The sequence below is a fragment of the Prorops nasuta genome, unplaced genomic scaffold (genome assembly GCF_024137725.1).
Source record: "Prorops nasuta isolate Cenicafe-Biocafe unplaced genomic scaffold, Cenicafe_Pnas_1.2 PNAS00027, whole genome shotgun sequence".
NCBI classification, from domain to species: Eukaryota; Metazoa; Arthropoda; class Insecta; order Hymenoptera; family Bethylidae; genus Prorops; species Prorops nasuta.
The window spans coordinates 1549945-1571384 of NW_027116824.1; the positions used below are offsets into that span (position 1 = coordinate 1549945).

General features: G+C 33.1%; 2 protein-coding genes across 9 annotated transcripts in view; one reads left to right on the forward strand and one right to left on the reverse strand.

The window, feature by feature from the left end:
• The first annotated feature begins 552 nt into the window (after positions 1-552).
• On the forward strand, positions 553-15333 carry LOC136782519 (tolloid-like protein 1). 8 transcript variants are annotated; one of them, XR_010824130.1, is made up of 18 exons: positions 553-868; positions 949-1261; positions 2819-2879; positions 3169-3267; positions 3995-4090; positions 5001-5178; positions 5444-5470; positions 5593-5804; positions 6000-6207; positions 6309-6517; positions 6592-6823; positions 6921-7352; positions 7432-7652; positions 7742-7924; positions 7999-8128; positions 8221-8405; positions 9280-9419; positions 10020-10161. XR_010824130.1 is itself a non-coding variant. In XM_066741999.1 (17 exons), exons 4-17 carry the CDS (start codon positions 3177-3179, stop codon positions 10328-10330), a joined length of 2715 nt encoding a protein of 904 aa, XP_066598096.1. In that variant the 5' UTR covers positions 553-868; positions 949-1261; positions 2819-2879; positions 3169-3176; the 3' UTR covers positions 10331-15333. The 8 variants fall into 8 exon arrangements, 7 of the variants coding, with proteins under 7 accessions (XP_066598096.1, XP_066598103.1, XP_066598102.1 ...); XM_066741999.1 differs by lacking the exon at positions 9280-9419 and having other exon boundaries at positions 10020-15333; XM_066742006.1 differs by having other exon boundaries at positions 9280-10148.
• Positions 15334-19148: 3815 nt separating this feature from the next.
• Positions 19149-21440, reverse strand: part of Itpr (Inositol 1,4,5,-trisphosphate receptor) — a 31042-nt gene continuing 28750 nt past the window's right edge. Inside the window, 6 exon segments of the mRNA XM_066742071.1 lie at positions 19149-20235; positions 20334-20495; positions 20564-20724; positions 20802-20967; positions 21054-21211; positions 21291-21386. Coding sequence (XP_066598168.1) covers positions 20155-20235; positions 20334-20495; positions 20564-20724; positions 20802-20967; positions 21054-21211; positions 21291-21386 — 824 coding nt within the window. The 3' untranslated portion in view covers positions 19149-20154.

Consider the following 21440-nt stretch of genomic DNA (forward strand, 5'->3'; position numbering starts at 1 on the left):
AATAGAGCATTGAATTTTGTTCTTCTAAAATAATTCTTTGAGATATTACTTGGTTTATAAGAATAGTTAGTATCTTTAACAATTTGACAGAAAATTATCCAAAAATTGCTACACGTGTAAAGTGCCCTATATTTAGAGTGCACAATGTTGTCAGTAATCTACCCAATTAAAGAGTTTTTACAATTAAAGGAAGATCGAAATGTAGAGCATTTATTTTAAAAGTGGAGAATTCGTCAATTAAAATGAATATATTATAAAAAATACAATCGAATTAGTTGATAGATATACAGAAGGATGAATTATTGTTTGTAAAAAAGGTCTTTAGATTTGGCGTATTTTGTCGCCACTGCGCCTACTACTGCATCACCGATCATCCCACGTTTGTCTGAAAGGAGGTGATGCGCGCGCATCTAGGCACACACCCCACAACTCAGCCTCCCCCTCTCGATAATTTTCTCAAGCGTTCACAGGAATCACAGGGCGACCTCTGTTGGCTTTATTTCGCGTTATCCTTCTATCCACATCATTTCGAGTTCGACTAGTAACGAAGTAAGGGTTGGATGGCTGGATCTGTCCACCGTGCGATCTCGTTGGACTTGACCGTACAAGCCCTAAATAACGCATTAAGGAGCAGAAACTAACAACCTAACCTTTCGCCAATCAACCGGAACGAGTTAAACTAAGGAGATCCTTGAAAACCACCGAGAGACCTGCAAGTATAAGAAAAACTGTCGGCTTTTATCGTGAGGCTATCGAGTGAGGATCAGTGCAGTGACACGATCAGCTTTAGATAAATTCATTGGAAAGGCAAATCTCATTTGACGAGTCGATAGCGTTAAAGCTGCAAGCTTCCTTTCATCTGGCACAAGTCTGTTAAACGGTTCTGGCGTATATTTCATCGTGGAAAATTGGACGGTGCTTGATAAAGAAAAGCTATTAATCTTTCAGATTATCAATCTCCTGAATTTCTCTGCTGTCAGAGATCTACTTTGTTGCATTGGAGAGTGTTGTGCTGCAGTTTTATAATGACATGCATCGATTACGCGCCACGCGGGACAGAAGGGTGGTGACCCGACGTGGGTTACACCCTATGCGTGCTCGATTCACCCTTTCTGTACTTTCTTCCCATTCGCCCGGATCGGAAATACAGATAATCAAAGGATAAACGAGCCTTGCCACTCTTGCTCAGGATATAATCACTATTTCAACGTGCCTCCTCCTTCTCACTGTCCTCGTCCTCCTGCTGCGTTCCGAGCTTCCCGTAAGTTTTATTTTCATCTTTTTTCTCTTCTCCCTATCTCGTATCCAATTTTCACCCCACTCCCCTCCGCGACCATACTTCTCTCTCACTCTTACTCACATGTTCCAAACTTCTCCACCCTCAATAAACTCACAAATCTATACAAAACTTTTCTGCGTCAATCTACACTTTTCTTTTTATATTCTTTTCCCGTAGTTTTCGTAGCCTTCCAACCCTCCTAATTTTTACAATTCTTTATCAATAATTAATGCAATAAAATCTATATTTAATAAAAATTATTATTTCTCCTTTATTTTTTTTTTTTTAATTATATTAGATAACGAGTATGCTGTTTAAGAAGGAAAAGATGATTCGTGGATTAGTCGTGGAGGAGTTAACGATAAAGCAAAAAACGATTTTAACGAAAGTCAGGAAGTAACGAATCTACGTGTGAGAAACATAAGTATATTCCTGTTAACATTAGAAAATTGTATATGTTTGTATTATTTTTTTCTTTTTTAACAATTCACTGAAATTTCTTGCTGCGTCTTTTCATACGATGGTCACTTTTGTTTTCTTTCAGCTCGTGGAAAAGCTTACGGAGTATTTTAAAGGGAATTTTTTAACAAGGATTTTTGTTTATCACCTGAGAAGCGACGCTATTGACCATCTTACTATCCTTTGCCGAGCGCATGGGCGCGGCTCCGATATGTTTTCTCTCCTTCTTGGATATCCTCGCTTCGTTGCATTTTTCTGCTTATCGCTTCACTCCCTCCCTATTCATTCCTTTTCCCCCTGAGCAAACCAAACCCTCTCATATTAGGATAAAATAGACAGCATTTTCACAATAAACGCACACTCAAAGAACAATGCTGTGATATTCACCTTTTTCGCAAAACTCGTGATGAATCATTTAATTGTTTATTTCAACTTAATTAGTCATTTTCAGTCTTATTTGATTATTTGCGAAACACGATTATTGTAGGATATAGTTGAATGGAGGGAATAACGAGCAAAGATACTAGTGCTTATGAATACATATAATTCAAAAAGATGTAGAAATATATTTTCATATCAATTGTGTAAAAAAATTATTTTTTATGTAAAGAACTATGAATCGTATTTGAACAAGTTTCTAAAAAAAGACGCTGGTGAAGTTACCACAGTCAAATAGCGTAAAAGTTTACTTTACATACAATTCTAAGTCATTCTAACTTTTAAGAAACAATCAGCTTCGGAGAATCATTGAAGTAATGCGAAGTTTTGTTAAAAAGGTGAATTATTATTGAAAATATTACGGAAAAAGTAAATTCTAATCGATGCCATTGTTTGTCGATCAGTAATATTATTAATATTAATTTCGTTTTTCTTTAATTTTAACTAAATCAGTATTATCACAATAAATTTTAATTGACTCATGAAAAAAGTTAAAATTAAGGAGGCGAAGGACCTATTACAATGAAGGGCGTGGCAAATAAAGTTTAAAAGTTATATTTCCATGTTTAAATAACACAATAAGTTTGAATTTACGATTGAAACTAAAATCTATATCCATTAATATTTCATTGTGCATTGCAGATGATCTTCAGAATTGCTTTTCCTTGCTCTTCCTGTGCACGGAGGAGACACTGACGATATGGTAAAGCTAAATATCCATCGAAAATTCTTATTCCATTATTCTTTTAACCGTGTCCTAAAGAAAAGAAACTTGGCCTTGTTTCAATTTTTGCCGCTGTATCGACATGGACTAAAAATATCAAAAGCCTTGCTCCATTAAATCTTCATTTCTACTGTATCTATTGAAATAAAGTTATAATTAGAGCTCATGTATTAAGACACAAAAATTATCGTAAAAATTGAAATGACTCGTTGGTAAATAAATTTGTTTTAATGCATAAGTACATAGCATTAAAATGATATATTCTTAGGATGCAGTATGGCTTCGGTACTCGGGCATGCCTCTGGGTATAGTTTCGTTTGGTCTGCCTTCATTTTCCTCCTACTGCTCTGTCCGTACAATACCACAGGTTAGTATGAGAATTATTAATCCACACTTTACACTACCTCTATGCGTTTGCCCAGCTCCTTTTATACTTTCCGTCGTGCAGCATAGCATGTGCCAAAACAAATTCTCCACATATACATTTATATAGACTATACTCATTCGCACAGCCCCCCAGGAAAATAGGGCAAGTTTTCGACCCAATCTCCTCTGCAAAATCATTTGTTAATCCAGCAGAGATTGCATCTGGCTTTAGCTTATTTTTTTCCACCGATATTCATATTTTATATACCTATCCAACACACAATTTAATTCTATTAAATTGAGAGCAGAGAAAATTAAACGAATAGCTACAGAGGGTTCTCGACTCTACAGCATGTGTGTCTGACTTATACATACTTTTCTACTTACGACCAAAGTCTGATCATGCAAGTAGTATAGCCACCGCTAGCGTCTGATTCATCTTAAATTTTTCCACTGTTTCTTCCAAACGATATACCTACAGCTTCAGTAGTTTTCTCTACATTTATTCTTACCAAAAGGTACTTAAACTTTCTTTCGAAATTCATTCACACGGATTTTAACCTGACCGAAGGTTTTTCTCGTGGAAAAGTAGCTCTTAGAGTTATTGTGATTTACTGGACTTAATCTTAGAATGTCAAATAATAATTCTTGAGAATAGCAACAAAATAATATTAACAATACGATGTGGTGTATTCCCGGTGGCGGTCGGCATCCCTGAACTCTCTCAGCGCGTGAGGTAATTGATGCACCACTGCCACAGCGAGACTTGGATTCATCACTGCCACCACCACCACCGGGACGTTTCACCACTGCCAGAACGCCAAGTACGTTTATCCTTCTCTCTCTCTCTCTCTAACTCTAACTCTAACTCTAATCTCTTGTCTATTCTTTCTCTCTGTTTTTCTATAGTATAACACCCCTCCTCCCCCCTCCCACATTTTAATTTTCAACCCTACCTCACCGATTCTCTCAGTAACGAATGAAAAGCTTTTCGCATGAATTTGTTCTATCATTAAAAAAAAGTATAAAGAGCCACCCCCCTTCTTAACTCTTCTTTTTCTCTATTATACAATAGGCCACGTATATGTAGCTCGTCAATTCGAAACCTTTTCAATATTTTCTCTGTAATATATCTTCTGCCATGCAAAACAGGAAGAATCCCAAGTTAAGTCTGCCTCTATCCAAATTGGTTTGCTTTTGCTCAATTAAAAGGAACAAACATACAATAAGGATGTAGTTATTGACTGGCACAAAGCTTCAAGTCGACCACGAGTCAACCTGACGAGAGACCAGTCGAGTATTTTTCATATATAAAATCGCGTTCGTTAATTGGATCGATCTTCTCTCTTTCTTATATTTCTCTCAGTCTCGCTTTTCCCATCGTCGTAAGTAAGGGCCATGGTTCGCAAAACCAATGAAGGAAAACCTAAGCATTAAGTTAAAAAAAGACAAATCAGAGTTTAGTCAATGCCAAAATTCTCAACTTTGATTTATTTTCATCTTTCTACTTAAATCTTGCTTAGGTTTTTTCGTGCACCATGGCCTTAAATTCACCTGGTCGTCCAGTGTTCACCACGAAGATGTCAACCGAATAGTGACGAAATCTTCATCCATGTTTCTCACAAATTCCTATTAAATTTATCGCGCAATCTGCATGTAACGCTTATGAAACTATTTCTACTCGTATGTCAGTGAGAGTGAATTGTTAAAAAAATATACGTTGAATTAACGCAGGATGCGACCAAAAGTTTGTGAGCACTCCTGACGGGCCAACAAACGGGACTTTCCAAGCTCCAACGCTGATTAATCCTGACGGGGAATCCCGGCAGTGCGTCTACACGTTCCTCGCAGGGCCGCGGCAACGCGTGGAGTTAATTTTCACTTCCTTTGGTCTCCGAGGAACCCCACCAGAGTGAGTCTCCCCGATGTCATCCAATTTATCTTTGAGCTTGCGAAGGGCCGGAATTTTAATCTGCGCTAAAGTTTCTCGATGCATATTGCTGAAATAACGAGTAACAAATATCTCATAAATTCTAATTACCGAAAATTCCAATTTACACCGGCCCCCCTAAGCCCTACTATTTTTTTTTCTTTTTTTATCAAACTTTTACAATATGAAGAAAAAAGATCAAAACAATGACTAATTTTAAGCAAATGCCTTTCTCTTTTGTTTCCAGTGGAGCAGCTGTTGGAGAATTACCCGCGTAAGCTTAGAATTCTCTTAGAGCGATGAATGAGATAGATAGATAGATATGCATAGTATATAGTACATGTTATTTCCATGTTGTGTTTGATGATTCTATATTTTTTATATGCTTTTTTTCAGCTGTTTTCACGAGTACATGGACGTATACACGGAGATACGATCGGAGAATACGACAAAGCTGATAGATACGCCTTTTGGGGGCCGATACTGTGGCCCCATTCCACCTCGAAAGCGTGTCTCCCTCTATCAGGGAATCGCACTGAGTTTTTATACAGACAAAAATATCACTTTGCCCAATCTCTTCAGCGGCATTTATACCTTTATCAATGCATGTAAGTTTGTAATTGATATTCCAATCATGTATATAGCATGTATAGTGTCAGAAACGTTCCTGAAACGTTCCAGTACTCCATTATGCATGGAACGTTTGAAGAATATTTTAGGAACGTTTTTTTGACACTGTGCATTTGTCATACATTGAAACAGTTGTGTAAAATTGACTAATTGTTGGTAAATTTACTTTTCAGCCGAATACGAAGTTGGTACTCCAGCTCCAAGCACGCCTTGCTCCTTCACTGTGGATGCTGAAATCAAGCGCACTGGTAACATAATTTCACCAACCTATCCGGGTACCTACCCCAAAGACCTCGCGTGCAGTTATCAGTTCATCGGGCAACCGACTCAGAGGGTACGCTTGGAATTCAGAGATTTTGATCTCTTTTTTGGAGGACCTCAGTAAGTTCATTTAAACTTAATGCTAAAATACATAATTTTATTAGAGATGTTAGCAAATTCTCTTATCAACGTAATTTTCATTTAAATTTTTTTTTTTTTAGTTGCCCATTGGATTACGTAAAGGTCTATGATGGGATCGATAACACGTCAGCCGTAATCGGTACATATTGCGGACAACAAAGAAATTTAGTGCTTTATTCCTCAAATTCCAGTTTATACGTATTATTCGTCACGTTGCAACGTACAGCAAATACGCAGAATCGAGGTTTCAAGGGAATCTTCGAGTTCTCGGAGAGCTTTGTAAAATTAGGTAAATTTATGCAATAATGATTTTTTAAACTTCTTACGAGTTCTTCTAATGATCCTGATTCATCTTTCCGGCAGATTTCATAACCGGCTATGAGGGTGAGCATATCCGTGGCTCGGAGTGCGATCAAAAGATTCTCAGCAGGAAAGAGTCGTCCGGATTTGTAGTTAGTCCAAACTTTCCCTTCCCCTACTTTCCAAAAGTGGTATGCCGCTATTTTATATATGGCATGCAGGATTCCCAGCATCTCGAACGAGTTCGCCTTGAATTTCTCAAGTTCACCATACCAAAAAGCGAGACTAAGGGAGAGTAAGTGGTTGAATATTGAATAATTGAAGAACGATACAAATTTGGAGAACAATTTTTAATTGGGCAATTCTCGACTAATAATTGTTTTTGCTTTTAGTTCAGCATGCACGGACGGTTATTTAAAGTTGTATTTAAAAGGTCAGGAGGCTACGGACTCTTATGATAAATTTGATTATGAATTGTGTGGATCCGAGAACAATCCGACCCATATAGTTAGCGATGGACCAAGGCTCGTTATGGTGTTTAGCAGTGGCGAACTACCGGGACAAGGTTTCAAGGCCAAGTACAGCTTCGAAACCGAATATAAGATACCTGGCACGGCTGCCCCGGATGGTAGCTGCACCTTCACTTATCGTAGTTCCTCCAGAAAGCGAGGGGAGTTCAATTCCCCGAGGTATCCTAGCAATTATCCCAGTGACACGAATTGCACGTACTTTTTCCTAGCTACGCGCGATGAACAGGTAACTCTGATCTTTGACAGCTTCAAGGTCAGAACTAAGAGTGCTAATGTTACAACTGGCCATTATGGGTAAATATTCGAAATTGAAGTTATACAACAAAATTAAACAGCCTTGGTGGATATTACAATTTTTATTTGCATGTTTCAGGATTGATATTTGTCAGGACGATTGGTTAGAGATTTACAACATGTATGGAGATGAAACTGAAAAGTTAATAGGAAGATATTGCGATTTGTCAGCACCAGGTCCAGTAGAGTCAAGTTTTGGTGCTATTGGATTAAAAGTAATTTTACATTCCGACTCGGAATTAGTCTATAGTGGCTTCAAAGCTCGTTATACTTTTGAGGCTGCCAAGTCAATCCTTGGAGGTGATTTTCTTCTGCAAACTGCAGTCTTTTTCTTTATCTTTTATTTATCATTTGTAATTATTGCTATAAAAAATGCTTTATATTGTTAGATTGCGGCTCTAACTTAAGTAGTTTACACTCTGGAATAATCACAACTCCGAATTTTCCAAATAAATACGATGGCCCAGCGAAAAATCTCGCCAGTAAATCGTGCAATTGGTTCATCAGGGTTCGTCCGAATCATCAGATTCTTTTGAATTTCGAATTATTTTCAGTCGAGGGTGATCAAAGCGGTATTTAATAAGTCATAGATTTTTATATAAAAAACTTTTACATTTAATTATATAATTCATTATCGTATTTTTAGTTCGTGGCTGCTCAGCAGCAGTCTTAAGATTGTGGCAATCCCTGGCATCAACGCCTATGGAATTATGTGGCGTCAAAACACCGGATACAAAGTGGCATTATCTTTCGGAGGATAACAATATGCGTTTGAGGTTCGTTAATTCGCAAATGAGTAAAGGTTACAATTTATATGCCAGAATATATTTTGATCTAGTATATAAAGTTCACCAATTTCTTTTCACAGCTTTACCTCAGCTGATAAAGCCGTAGGGCAACAAGGCTTCAGGGCAGTTTGGACAGAAGTCAACAAGGACCCTGATTGTCCTGACCAATTTCTTTGTGGTAAAAGCAAATACTGCATCGAGGACTCTCTTCGGTGTAATAATATTGATAACTGTGGCCCTGAAGACTCGTCGGATGAAGAAAACTGTAAGTTACAACTGTTTTCAGTTAGCTTTCGGGTCAAACCTCTGGTCACCTCAATGTATATTTCATTATTCTCTTTGCTTTCTCAACTCACATGATCTCCCTTCTAAAAGTCAACTTTATTCTTTTTATTACAAATTACTCTGTGTCATTCCTTTCAATTGCTTAGTAGAACTGTTCTCTATACATTCTCTATTGTACTATTTTTGTATATTGCAAGTAACCGCAAGACTGCAAACTGAACCTGTAATTTTACTACGTCCATACACTTATCTTTTTGTTATTCACTCTCAATATATCATGACTCTGTAACATACAGCATGCATACTGAAAAATACATGATTCGTTCAGTATAGCTAAAACATTATATCAAGAAAAAACAAAAATATACTCTGTAATTTTTAATATTACTAAGGATTAAATTGAACAGATTTTTTTCATTAGGTACTACTGAGCACCGACAGTTTACAAAATATTTGTAGCAAAATATGTAAATGGTAGATACTGCACGAAGCATGTATTATCGGTTTGTTATATATTTAGAGCAGTGATTTATAGTCATGTCCACACTGAAATCTTCAAAATACAACTATCCCTTCTATCGAGCAGTAAAGAAGAGCGTTGGAATTTTAATGTTATTTATACTTTTTGATGGAACAATGATAGACCATTGTAATCAGATAATTTATAATATGCAGTATTTATTATAAGAAATTGTATACTTATAGTTTAAGCGAAGATGCTCCAAATATATTTGTCACCAAAATATATCTTGGAAAGTAATTTACCTCCGTGAGTACGTACAAACAGTGCTATGTGCGTACAAGTGAGAGAATATGGTGAGATTGGGTGGGTGAATGGTTGTGTGGTGTCGCAGGTGCAGCATCAGCCCCCTTGTCACCAGCACTGGCTGGGGTCTCTGCCATGCTTCTTCTCTCTCTGTGTTTTGTGTTCGTGGCCATCTGAGCCCTTCATGAAGCTTCCGACGATCCGGCATGTTATGATCTCCCTTATCACGTGAGTTCACTCACAGTATTGCACTTGCATTCGTACTCCAACAAATTTTCTGTATATATAGACCACCCCTTCAACCAGCAAGATTCACCTTGTATTATAAGCTTCACACCTCTGCCTATATATTTTGTAGCTACCTGTTTTAATAATCTTGCTAATTATTATCTTTATCTGTTTTGATCAGCATTTGTAGAAACTAATTTAAATAATTTTTTCAAATAGGAATATACGTTTATTATAATGGATAAATTTTTAGGACTCTGTTTTCACGCGACTAATAAAGAAAGCTTTTGTTACACAAGAAGCATGCCAAAAATAATTGCATTTTTCGCAATTCCATATAATTGCATGTGGCTTGTATTACCTATACGTGAAACATCTAAAATTTCCTTTCTTTTCTCCTTCTTTTCCTATAACGACTATCTGCCTAATTGCAACGCATAGTTTTTTATTTGATTAATGATCAACTAAATTAAGCAAAAACAAGCTCCCTGTAAAAAGAGTATTTACAGAAGAACGTTAGGATAAGATTAACATGCAGTAAGTATGCAGGAGATAAATGCTATGAAATATATCTTATTAAATTGAGTTTGTATATTTCAGGTGTTGTAGCAGTATCCTCGGTGAACTATGTGGTCCCAGCAAGTTACACTGCAGTAGCAGTAGGACTGGCATTGGTTCTTTGTTTCATTTGCCGGAGAAAATTTAAACGAAGAGAGCCAGAGGTACACATAGATGATCTTCAACAACGTGTTGATGATAGAAGACACTGCTATCATCATCATAGCTTCTTACATCATCCAGATCATACCCATGGCTTTAATCAGTATCAACTTCAACATCCAAGTCCGCCGAGTGACAGTGAAGCTGAACAGTATCAAGGAGACGAACCCAGCAGTCCAGACAGTGTTTAATAATATCACATATTATAATAATATCACCATCACTTTTTGCACCAACTAGATGATATTATTCATGAACCTAACGAATATCAATATTAACATAAGCATGAATATTATCAATAACAGCTACAAAAACATTCGTATTAAAAATTAAAGTAAAAATGAACAATCTTAGGGAAGCAATTAAGGCCGAGCAGTGCTTATAAGCAAGAGAGCTACAAATTAATACAAATTTCTCGCGATGGTTATTCATATTTTAACGAGCGAATTCAATCATGACGATCATTTTGTAGCAAACACGTTTAAACAATGTTTTATAGATAGAAAGCTCATGTTAGTTATTCATTTTATAAATAGACTTTGGATAAACTGAGCGGAAATGTGCCACGGAAAACATTTTAAACATTTTTATTCACTATACATATAGAAATGTTGCTTAATTTTGTTCCATGCACACTCTCTCGATTCTACTCCAAAATATATTTAATAATTACCATTACTTAATAGTTTTCAACATTAAATATGCGCTGGCGCGTGTTGATTAATATTGTTACAGTTTCATTATTTATAACGACGCATGCATAATGATAATCGAAACGTAACAGAATTTCACTAAGCAAAATTATGAAAAATCTTATTGCTAAAGTATATGCTAGGTCATTATTAGAATCTATATATTTTAATTATATTAAATTTAATAGTAGAATGACGTTTCTTTATTAAATATAATTAACGGATATTATAAATTATAAATATTTCATTTTGGTATTTCCTGTTAATACCATACATACGTTTGTTACAAGTATAAATAAGGTGGGTACAATACGCTTGGATCGGTATTCCTCATTTTTCCGTATTCAGGTTAGAAAAATTCAAAATATAACTTTATATCGATCTTATTTATTTATTTAATAAAAATCGTACCCAACTAAAGCAGCACGTAGATATATACGTACTTAACTAAATTATAGATAAGTTTATTAAACGTTGGTCTAATCGTAAAGGGTCTAGAAGTGGAACATTTAATAAATATCGAGAGCTATTATAATGTTAGTTTATAAATGAAGAAATACATCCAATGTTAGTCTAAGAAAATGAAATCACTTTCTCAAAGCGATAGTTATATAATTAACTTATTGATTAAATACAGATTTATAAGAATGTTACGTGTATAATATAATGCTTCCAGTATAAGACGTAAGTTAATTATTTATTACATGGCATAATCGAGTGGGAGAAATCGTATACTAGCTGATTGGTTATCGAAAAAATGTAATAATACTGAGATTCGCATTAAGATAGTTTTGCTAATATTGTCGATAATTGAAGTATTTGCATTTACGTGAGGCAGTTGCTGTTTTAGAAAAAAAGGATTATTATTTATGATTTATAATGATATTTCTTTTATATATAAATCGCAGCTAGTTGTGCCAATGGATATCTTGTAATAAAAATATATAATATTTGCATATATGAACATAAATATATTCATATGTATAACAAAATTGTATGTATAAATTAACTAATATATAATATATATTTATAAATGTACGTATATCCATACGTATCGGGTATGCTATATATACGTTGTACTATAATTATATATTATATGTATAGAGCAATTAATATATATACATAATATGTCTCAAGATAAATACTGCCACGGGAATCACGACAAAATATATATTCTAAACTACCCTAAATTATTACTATACTATAAAAACCACGTATACACATGATATGAAAGGGATTACGCGGTAAATTATTTTAAAAAATCACAAATACTTTGAAAAGTAATGCTAAGAATTCCTATTAAAAGATACAAGACGTAATTTAATAAGTTGCTCACTTTTCACATTTTGTAAAGTTTTCATTTTGCATCGAACTGTAATAATCTTACTATATGAAAATAGCGTATATATAATTTTACAATGATATAGATAATCAATGAAGTATCAAGAACTGTGTTCAATTTCTTTGAATGTCAAATGTGAACTTTTGTGATAAATTTATGCACATGAAAAGTAATTTAGGAATAAATAGATCGCATACCAGAAAACAGGCGATTACTACGCCAAAGGGCATAACGATAAATGAAATGTCACCCTCGCTAAATTGCGATAGATTTATTTCTATTGATTAATTTTCCATCTATTGTATACAATATTCTAGCTGTAAACATAGCGCAGGATAAAGTCGACGCTCAATTTATCCGGATCATGAAGCAATATATAATTTTTAATTTGATTTCACAAACTGAGTGACTGGATTTAGTTGATATTATAATGAATATTGTACTTTATAATATATTTATTTTCAATAACAATTATTTCATTGTTTTTATTGCGAACGTTATACAGATCATTTATATTTGGAAAAATATCAGATTTTGGTAACATAATATAATACGTTATGATAAAAAAAAAATATTCTGGTAAACCAATTCATGGTGCATCGAATCATCAAAGTATATAGGCGCACATTTTATAAATAAGTTATTACTAGTTGCCTGCGTTATCCTTAATGTATATAATTATGACGGACATTTTTGAAGCGAATCATTAAAGGCAAGGAAAAGTAGGTGTGGAGGGAAAAGTAAATGTCAAGTTTCGATAAAATGTGTTTAACAACTATTAAATAGCTTTGGTAAAAAATATCTAGTTGTTAATTAAAATTCAGCCAACCAGTCTATAATATTCAATGAATTTTGAATAATATCGTTAACCCCTCACACGCTACGCTTCTTTGCTAACTAATATTTAAAGAAACAAAAATTGTTGTAAGTGTAAAAGTTAGAATAATATATATATAGCATGCATTCGCAATGAGACCAACACAAATATGTTCGATCACAGATTCAAAAACTACATAAGAATTAAAATCAAAGTGATCTGAGGCTTTTATTGATAAAATTGTTAAAGTTTTCCAATAAAGGAGCGTATAAAAAAGTGAATGTTAATCATAAAACTGCATTACTAAATTATTTTACTGAATTTGTGGTCGAATTTTAATTTTAATAAGATAATCGCAGCTTGAAAGATAATTAAATATATATATATTTAAACTATTTGTACAAGGAAAACAAGTAACTCTGACCACCTGTAATATCTTGTTTATCTGTTACGGTAAAGCGGCAAAGGTGATACGATTGTAATCCTTATAATATAGAATAAATTGATATTATGTTAGGAGTGGTATTTTGTCTCTCAGGGTCATCGATCTTATTTAAGTGAAATGCTCCGTTTTTATTGCATGTATATTCTAATACTTTATCTTAAGTGCTTTCCAAAATACGATACTGTCGTACAATGGGAGAACTTCATATCAGCAGTAAACACTTGCTCCAAAAGATCAAAATTTAAATTACTACTAAAATTTATTAAATTGTTGGTAATACGTATTTTTTCGTTTTTAAGATCTCGTTCATGAAGCGCAAGTGTAACTAACATTGTAATCAATTTTTATCAGGATTTAACTTTCAATTCTTTTAATTGGATATTTACTGCTGAAACATTTTTCTTCCATTATGCAGCAGTATATAATAATGTACCATTTAAACTATAGGCTTTTACGAGATTATTGGAATTGAAATTATAGGCAGAAGAGCGAATGGTGCAATTTTTAATACAAATAGCTCATAAACGCTTAGTTTAAATAATATATTGATTGAGTAATTTGAGAAACTCTGCAAATAACTTACAAGAATATGCAATAAAGATTAGGGTGCTTTATTTAAAACAATATCATGGATCTTGAGGGCAAAACTATTTCTATCAGAATATTGTACATTTTCTGCATTATAGCTATACCCTCTTAAATTTTTATTGTTATAAATAAGCAAAATATTATATATTTTAGATGGTAAGAGTTACTGGACCACCCTGTATAGACAAATGATATAATCGTATTTTATGGACAAAAATAAAAAACATGAAAAGTCAACATTTATACCCACTCGTAAAATAATCCTAGTCTGATTACAACGACGATGATAAAATAAGTGTGTGTATATAAATGTTAAACAAACATACGTGTAGTTAGGTAAAACTTTCGTGGAAAAATAATATTATTAATTCCATCCATAGGGAAAGCTTCATGGATTGATGAAAACAATTGAGATAATGTGAATTAATTTTAAAGCATAGACATTCATGTAATTATAAACGTACTTATAAGCATTTTTGTTGATATTAATTCAGCAAAACGAAAATATGCTTTATTAATATTGTTTTCATTAAATCGCCTATTATATTAATTTTATTTTTTCACGGCTTTTAAATACTGCTCGTAAAAGCTAATCAATCAGAGCTGAATATTTGACATTAAAGTGAATATTGTAAGATAGTTAGATTCAAGAAAGAAATATTAAAACTTATATCATTTAGGAAACTGAGAGAAATCTTCCATTTAATATTAAAACGTTTAGAGATGTTTTATAGATGACTTAGGTGAATTGTTTATAAATGCATTAACGTTCGGTGTTCTTTAGTGATAAACATAAATATTTTAATATTGGTCACGATATCGCCGATAAAAGGAACTATAAGGGAATGATACTATATATATTTGTCTATGACTGCGTATCGTTTGTTTATTTTATATTATATCCTAGTAACAATTAATTATCGACTTTAATATTTTTACATTAATGAATTTTAAGAAAACTGTAATAATTCTATTTAACATATGGCGAACAAATTGGGATATTATTCTTGTGTTGGAAATTGAGTGGAAAATTCTTTTAATTGGTGTGACATCATTAATAATGTTGAGATACGATATTTAATAATAGAAAATATGCAAACTTATTGCAAGCGAATATTAAAATCCTGCACGAAATTAAAGGAGTATTATATAATAAACGCTTGTTGCAAATTTATTGTAGTTTTAATTGTGGCATAAGAAAGGTAGAAATATACAATTTGCAGTTTTATTTGTAGTACAATGTATTTCTAATTTTTCCTCTTTCAATTCCGAATAATTTATTATTATCGTCTTAATTACTGTTTCCAATTCTCAAACTTAATCAACATCGGATTAAATATATATATATATATCATTATGGCTCCAATATTTATAGTTAAATATATTTTAAATTTCGCGTTGACATCCATCAAGTACAGTGATTATCATTGTTCAATGTAAGTACCGACGTCATTAATCTTCTAAATTTAATTTTGGTCAATTTATATATCATTTGCAAATTTTCATTACCACCCAATTTGATTGAAGAGCTGATAAGAGAATCAGCGCTCTTATCGACAAAGTAATAGGAGTAAATGGTATGAAACAGCTCTGTTGGGACTTTAATCCGGAGTCGGTGGGTAGGAGAATGACCTAAAGATAAAATGTCCTAACGATAAAATGACCTAAAAACGCTAACTTCACGTTGGTTAAAAGCCGGTATTGCAGATTACCGACCGAAACGTCCGAATTTCCTAAATTTGAGTAGCTGGCAACGCTGGACTGTCAAACGTCAGTAAATAGAGACAGAGGTTATGCACAGTAGGGAAAAATTCTGGACCTGTCAGATAAGTATTTTAAATGAATAAATGAAAATGAATGAATTACTTTGTGGGTATTTCTTACATTTTACAGAAGAGCTACGAGAGGAAACATTTAAAATATTATGATGTCATGGAAGATGAGGATGTATTCATAGAATTTGCTAAGCAACATATTTTGAAATATTTAAGAGCCGACCCACAATAGGATTATTTGTTATCCACACTGACAGTCTTTGGATAAACGAGAGAAAGAAGGTTATGCTGCTCGAATAATGTTAGGATATTAATACTGTGCCTGGATTGCATATTGCTGCCAAACAGTTTTTGCTTTAGCAACCTTTGTGTTGAATAATGCCTATAAAGAAGGCATGTTTTCAAGAGGTCTAGTATATAGGGGAGATCGTTTTTCTCGTGTAATTTTGGTAGTGAGTATAAACTTAAAACTTTTCAATCTGGAACAAGCTTATGCAGGATTAACGCAAATTACTTGTATAGTTATTTGAGCAAATAAATTATTTTTAGAAGCTCTATTAAACATATACCTTTTGCTTGGATATAATGTTATATGTTTTTTGTAGATTTGTTGAGAAGAAAAGATGTGAGATTACCTTTCGAACAGTCTTTGGAAACTGCAGAAGCTACCTGACAAATATGGTTGCAATCTCACTGAGGTAAAAGAATGAGATATCTTGGTGAATTTTGTAAAATACAATTCTATAGAAATGTCCCAGTTACTTTTGATAAGAAGAAAGACCAATTAATTTTATTGAAACAATCTGTGTATGTGCTATAATATTTATTACTTTTCTTAGATACAATGATGAAATAAATTTCTGATTGCCTGGCCTGTATTGTGGAGAACCTGATTCAGAAATAACTACTACTAGACTCGAGGAATCGAATATAAACCTTACTAGAAGAAATTGGAATATTAATGTAAAGCATTGCATGCTGTGCATTTCTCTCAAATAGAAATTATTCTTTCTATCATGATAAATACTTCATAATTTTAACTGAACTTTGTTAAATGACTGTTTCAATTTTTCATATTATTCTGTAGATTTCACAATTTACCTGATGGAAGAAAAATATGATTAGAGGAATTCTAAACTACTAATAGAAGCATTATAAATTTCCAGTGCTATTATTACACGAATTTCCTGAAATAGCTGCCTATAATTGGGGATATACAGAGTGTCCACATTTTAAATGTTGAAAAATCAGGAATTTTTGGTTCTAAAGTAATGACTTAAAAAGACCCTCGATTAAAAAATACATTTTGTGCATTAAGTGGAACTTAGAAGAGTGTTTGCAGATTAAATTTAAAAAACGCATGTTCCAATATTTATAATTGTGGTGTGGCAAATTTATGGTCAGATATATAAGAACCTTTGTGTCTTTTACCTTCATATATATCTGACCATAAATTTGCCACACCGCAATTATAAATATTGGAACATGCGTTTTTTAAATTTAATCTGCAAACACTCTTCTAAGTTCCACTTAATGCACAAAATGTATTTTTTAATCGAGGGTCTTTTTAAGTCATTACTTTAGAACCAAAAATTCCTGATTTTTCAACATTTAAAATGTGGACACTCTGTATATCCCCAATTATAGGCAGCTATTTCAGGAAATTCGTGTAATAATAGCACTGGAAATTTATAATGCTTCTATTAGTAGTTTAGAATTCCTCTAATCATATTTTTCTTCCATCAGGTAAATTGTGAAATCTACAGAATAATATGAAAAATTGAAACAGTCATTTAACAAAGTTCAGTTAAAATTATGAAGTATTTATCATGATAGAAAGAATAATTTCTATTTGAGAGAAATGCACAGCATGCAATGCTTTACATTAATATTCCAATTTCTTCTAGTAAGGTTTATATTCGATTCCTCGAGTCTAGTAGTAGTTATTTCTGAATCAGGTTCTCCACAATACAGGCCAGGCAATCAGAAATTTATTTCATCATTGTATCTAAGAAAAGTAATAAATATTATAGCACATACACAGATTGTTTCAATAAAATTAATTGGTCTTTCTTCTTATCAAAAGTAACTGGGACATTTCTATAGAATTGTATTTTACAAAATTCACCAAGATATCTCATTCTTTTACCTCAGTGAGATTGCAACCATATTTGTCAGGTAGCTTCTGCAGTTTCCAAAGACTGTTCGAAAGGTAATCTCACATCTTTTCTTCTCAACAAATCTACAAAAAACATATAACATTATATCCAAGCAAAAGGTATATGTTTAATAGAGCTTCTAAAAATAATTTATTTGCTCAAATAACTATACAAGTAATTTGCGTTAATCCTGCATAAGCTTGTTCCAGATTGAAAAGTTTTAAGTTTATACTCACTACCAAAATTACACGAGAAAAACGATCTCCCCTATATACTAGACCTCTTGAAAACATGCCTTCTTTATAGGCATTATTCAACACAAAGGTTGCTAAAGCAAAAACTGTTTGGCAGCAATATGCAATCCAGGCACAGTATTAATATCCTAACATTATTCGAGCAGCATAACCTTCTTTCTCTCGTTTATCCAAAGACTGTCAGTGTGGATAACAAATAATCCTATTGTGGGTCGGCTCTTAAATATTTCAAAATATGTTGCTTAGCAAATTCTATGAATACATCCTCATCTTCCATGACATCATAATATTTTAAATGTTTCCTCTCGTAGCTCTTCTGTAAAATGTAAGAAATACCCACAAAGTAATTCATTCATTTTCATTTATTCATTTAAAATACTTATCTGACAGGTCCAGAATTTTTCCCTACTGTGCATAACCTCTGTCTCTATTTACTGACGTTTGACAGTCCAGCGTTGCCAGCTACTCAAATTTAGGAAATTCGGACGTTTCGGTCGGTAATCTGCAATACCGGCTTTTAACCAACGTGAAGTTAGCGTTTTTAGGTCATTTTATCGTTAGGACATTTTATCTTTAGGTCATTCTCCTACCCACCCCGGAGTCAACAGCTACTCAAATTTAGGAAATTCGGACGATTCGGTCGGTAATCTGCAATACCGGCTTTTAACCAATGTGAAGCTGGCGTTTTTAGGTCATTTTATCGTTAGGACATTTTATCTTTAGGTCATTCTCCTACCCACCGTCCGGACTCCGGACCCGGAGTAGTCTGGATTGTCTGGTCTGGAGTACTGGAGACGTGTTGCCTGACAGAAATTATTTTATACCTCTAATCTAAGCCTCTTTAGGACAACTTTCTATTTTAATGTAATTCTAAGGATATAGGGTAGTTTTTAAAAAGATTTATTTGCAAATACAGCCAAAAATGATAATAATATAATTATGTTTAGATGAGATTTATTCTGTACATATGTTGTACAACATGGTTAACTAAATAATTACAGCTTTTATCGATCGCAAACATTAATGTCCTATAAAAATAGAAAGTACGTTAAACGACTTGAGAATTCTATTACGATCCAAAAACAATTTCATTAAAACATATCATAAGACTCACTCAACATTTGTAAAAGAGTATGTTTACGTATATACATACATATATAGTGTATATATTTAAAAATTTCGTTTCTTTCTTAGTATCCATTTAATGGATCGAATTATAACAAATTGTAAATATAAGTCTTTCATAAATAAAACTATCTTTCTGTGAGATATTAAAATTCTCTATAAACCTTTCACATTCGAGACCCGTCAAATGTCAACTCCGCTTAAAATGTAATTAATAAACTATAATTTCAGTTAAAACCATTTTCCTAATAATAATATCTTTATGTTAATATCTACACTTACCGCAAGATACTATACCCCAAATTCGTATCATTACTTTCACATCTAATTATACATATATAGATATAAACATTTAAAAGGGCCAACAAATGCAATTAACCGATAATTTAAGATTTTAGTTCTTCGTTCTATTTTCCGTGTCTCACTCAACATCGGCAAGATTTGCCACTTATCCATTGTGTGCGTTGGCCCCCTAAAGATATACACATTTAGTAGAAGAACGTGAATGTATGAGTAAATTCAAGTGAAATAATAATCCTGAGGCATTGGAACGTATATTAAAACAATTGAATAAAAGTCTACAACGACTTGTAAATTATAATAAAATTATTCTAAATCACTTCTTTAGTTAGGAACAAAACCGTAGAAATGTCTCACCATCTATAATCAAAATTATGCCTGCATGTCTTTAAATGCTTGTCGAGAACACATACACATTTATAATATTTCATACAGTAATTACTTTCCATGGGGTACGAAATTGAGATTCTTCTTCCTGTGACTATGTAACCTACGTACTTTGTGCACTTTAATAAGATTTATGAGGTAACATTATGTAAAAATGTAGTTGCAGAATTTAAAAGACCCAATCGCTGTTTTTGCTTTCGTTGCTCAGTCATCTAAAATGATATAACATAAAATAAGAGGTATTGTAATAAATATAAATTTAACAATTTTCTATCCAGATATTAACGTTATAGGCTTTAAAATTTCTTACCTGATCACGTAGTTCTGTAAGCTGCTGAGATAAGCACTTGACCAATAGTTGTGTAGACTCCAATTGAGACTGCAAGCTTCGCAATTCAACTTGTTCGCCTTCACCTTCATCCGCTGCCAATGATTTTGCTCTTAATCGTGGGAACCACTCAAGATTTCTATCCTGTGAAAGTACATAGAGCTTAAAGAAATGAGTATCGTTGAAATGTTTAAAACTCTATGAACTATTACCTTAACCATTGCGTAAACGTAAGATTCGGGCCCAGTAAATTCTGTAGGGTCTTTTACTTTTACAAGAACAATGAAGTATAGATAATGCCACATATTGTGCTCGTGCTTTACATGCTCCTCGAAGGATACAGTTTTATTATCAAAAGCTGATCTATTCAATCCTATAAAGATATGATTTATGAATGAAAATTACATTTGAAAATAAAGTAATTTCAAATTGATTAATTATTTCTTTTACCACATATGAAACAAGTATTTTTCAGAATCAATTCCTTCTGCTGTTTTTCCGATCTAAGATCGGCAAATGTATCAATAATCACACCGAAAATCAGATTCAGTACTATAATTATCACGATGAAGAAGAATAGTAAATCGTATACTACCCTTGCTACAAATAAAGGCTCCTATAACAAAAAAACAAATACATGAGAGGCTAGAGATTCTCCGTGAATAATAGTAACTATTTTCAAATAGCATTCAGTTTGCTTACAGTACTGGAGGGTGCCCGTAATATGTCTCCAATTCCACCGCCGTTTCTCAAGCCTTGATTCAGTGTTGTCACAATACACATAACTAAAGAATCACAGGCTCGCTCTTTAAATTCTCCTCCAACATTAACAAATTCTGCTAAATTTTCCTTCGAATTGCCTACAGAAATTTCATAAGATGATATTATTTCTTTTAATCATATAAAGTTTGGTCTTGGCAAAGAAAAAATAAAGTTTACCTTCCTGAGTGTACCTAGACACAGTCTCGGTGGCTTCGCAATTTTCTTTACCCTCAATGGTACATGTGCCAGTACTAGCTGCTTTCTCAGCCACGGCTAAAATATAATTTTAGCAATTATTTGAAAAAACGATTTAAACATTAAAACTTA

Excerpts from the sequence above, each read along its gene's own strand:
- LOC136782519 (XM_066741999.1), top strand. The coding sequence starts at position 3,177 with ATGGCTTCGGTACTCGGGCATGCCTCTGGGTATAGTTTCGTTTGGTCT. Across the intron at positions 3,268-3,994 it reads CTGTCCGTACAATACCACAG|CGCGTGAGGTAATTGATGCA; the intron begins GTTAGTATGAGA and ends GAACTCTCTCAG. Across the intron at positions 6,824-6,920 it reads AAAAGCGAGACTAAGGGAGA|TTCAGCATGCACGGACGGTT; the intron begins GTAAGTGGTTGA and ends TTTTGCTTTTAG.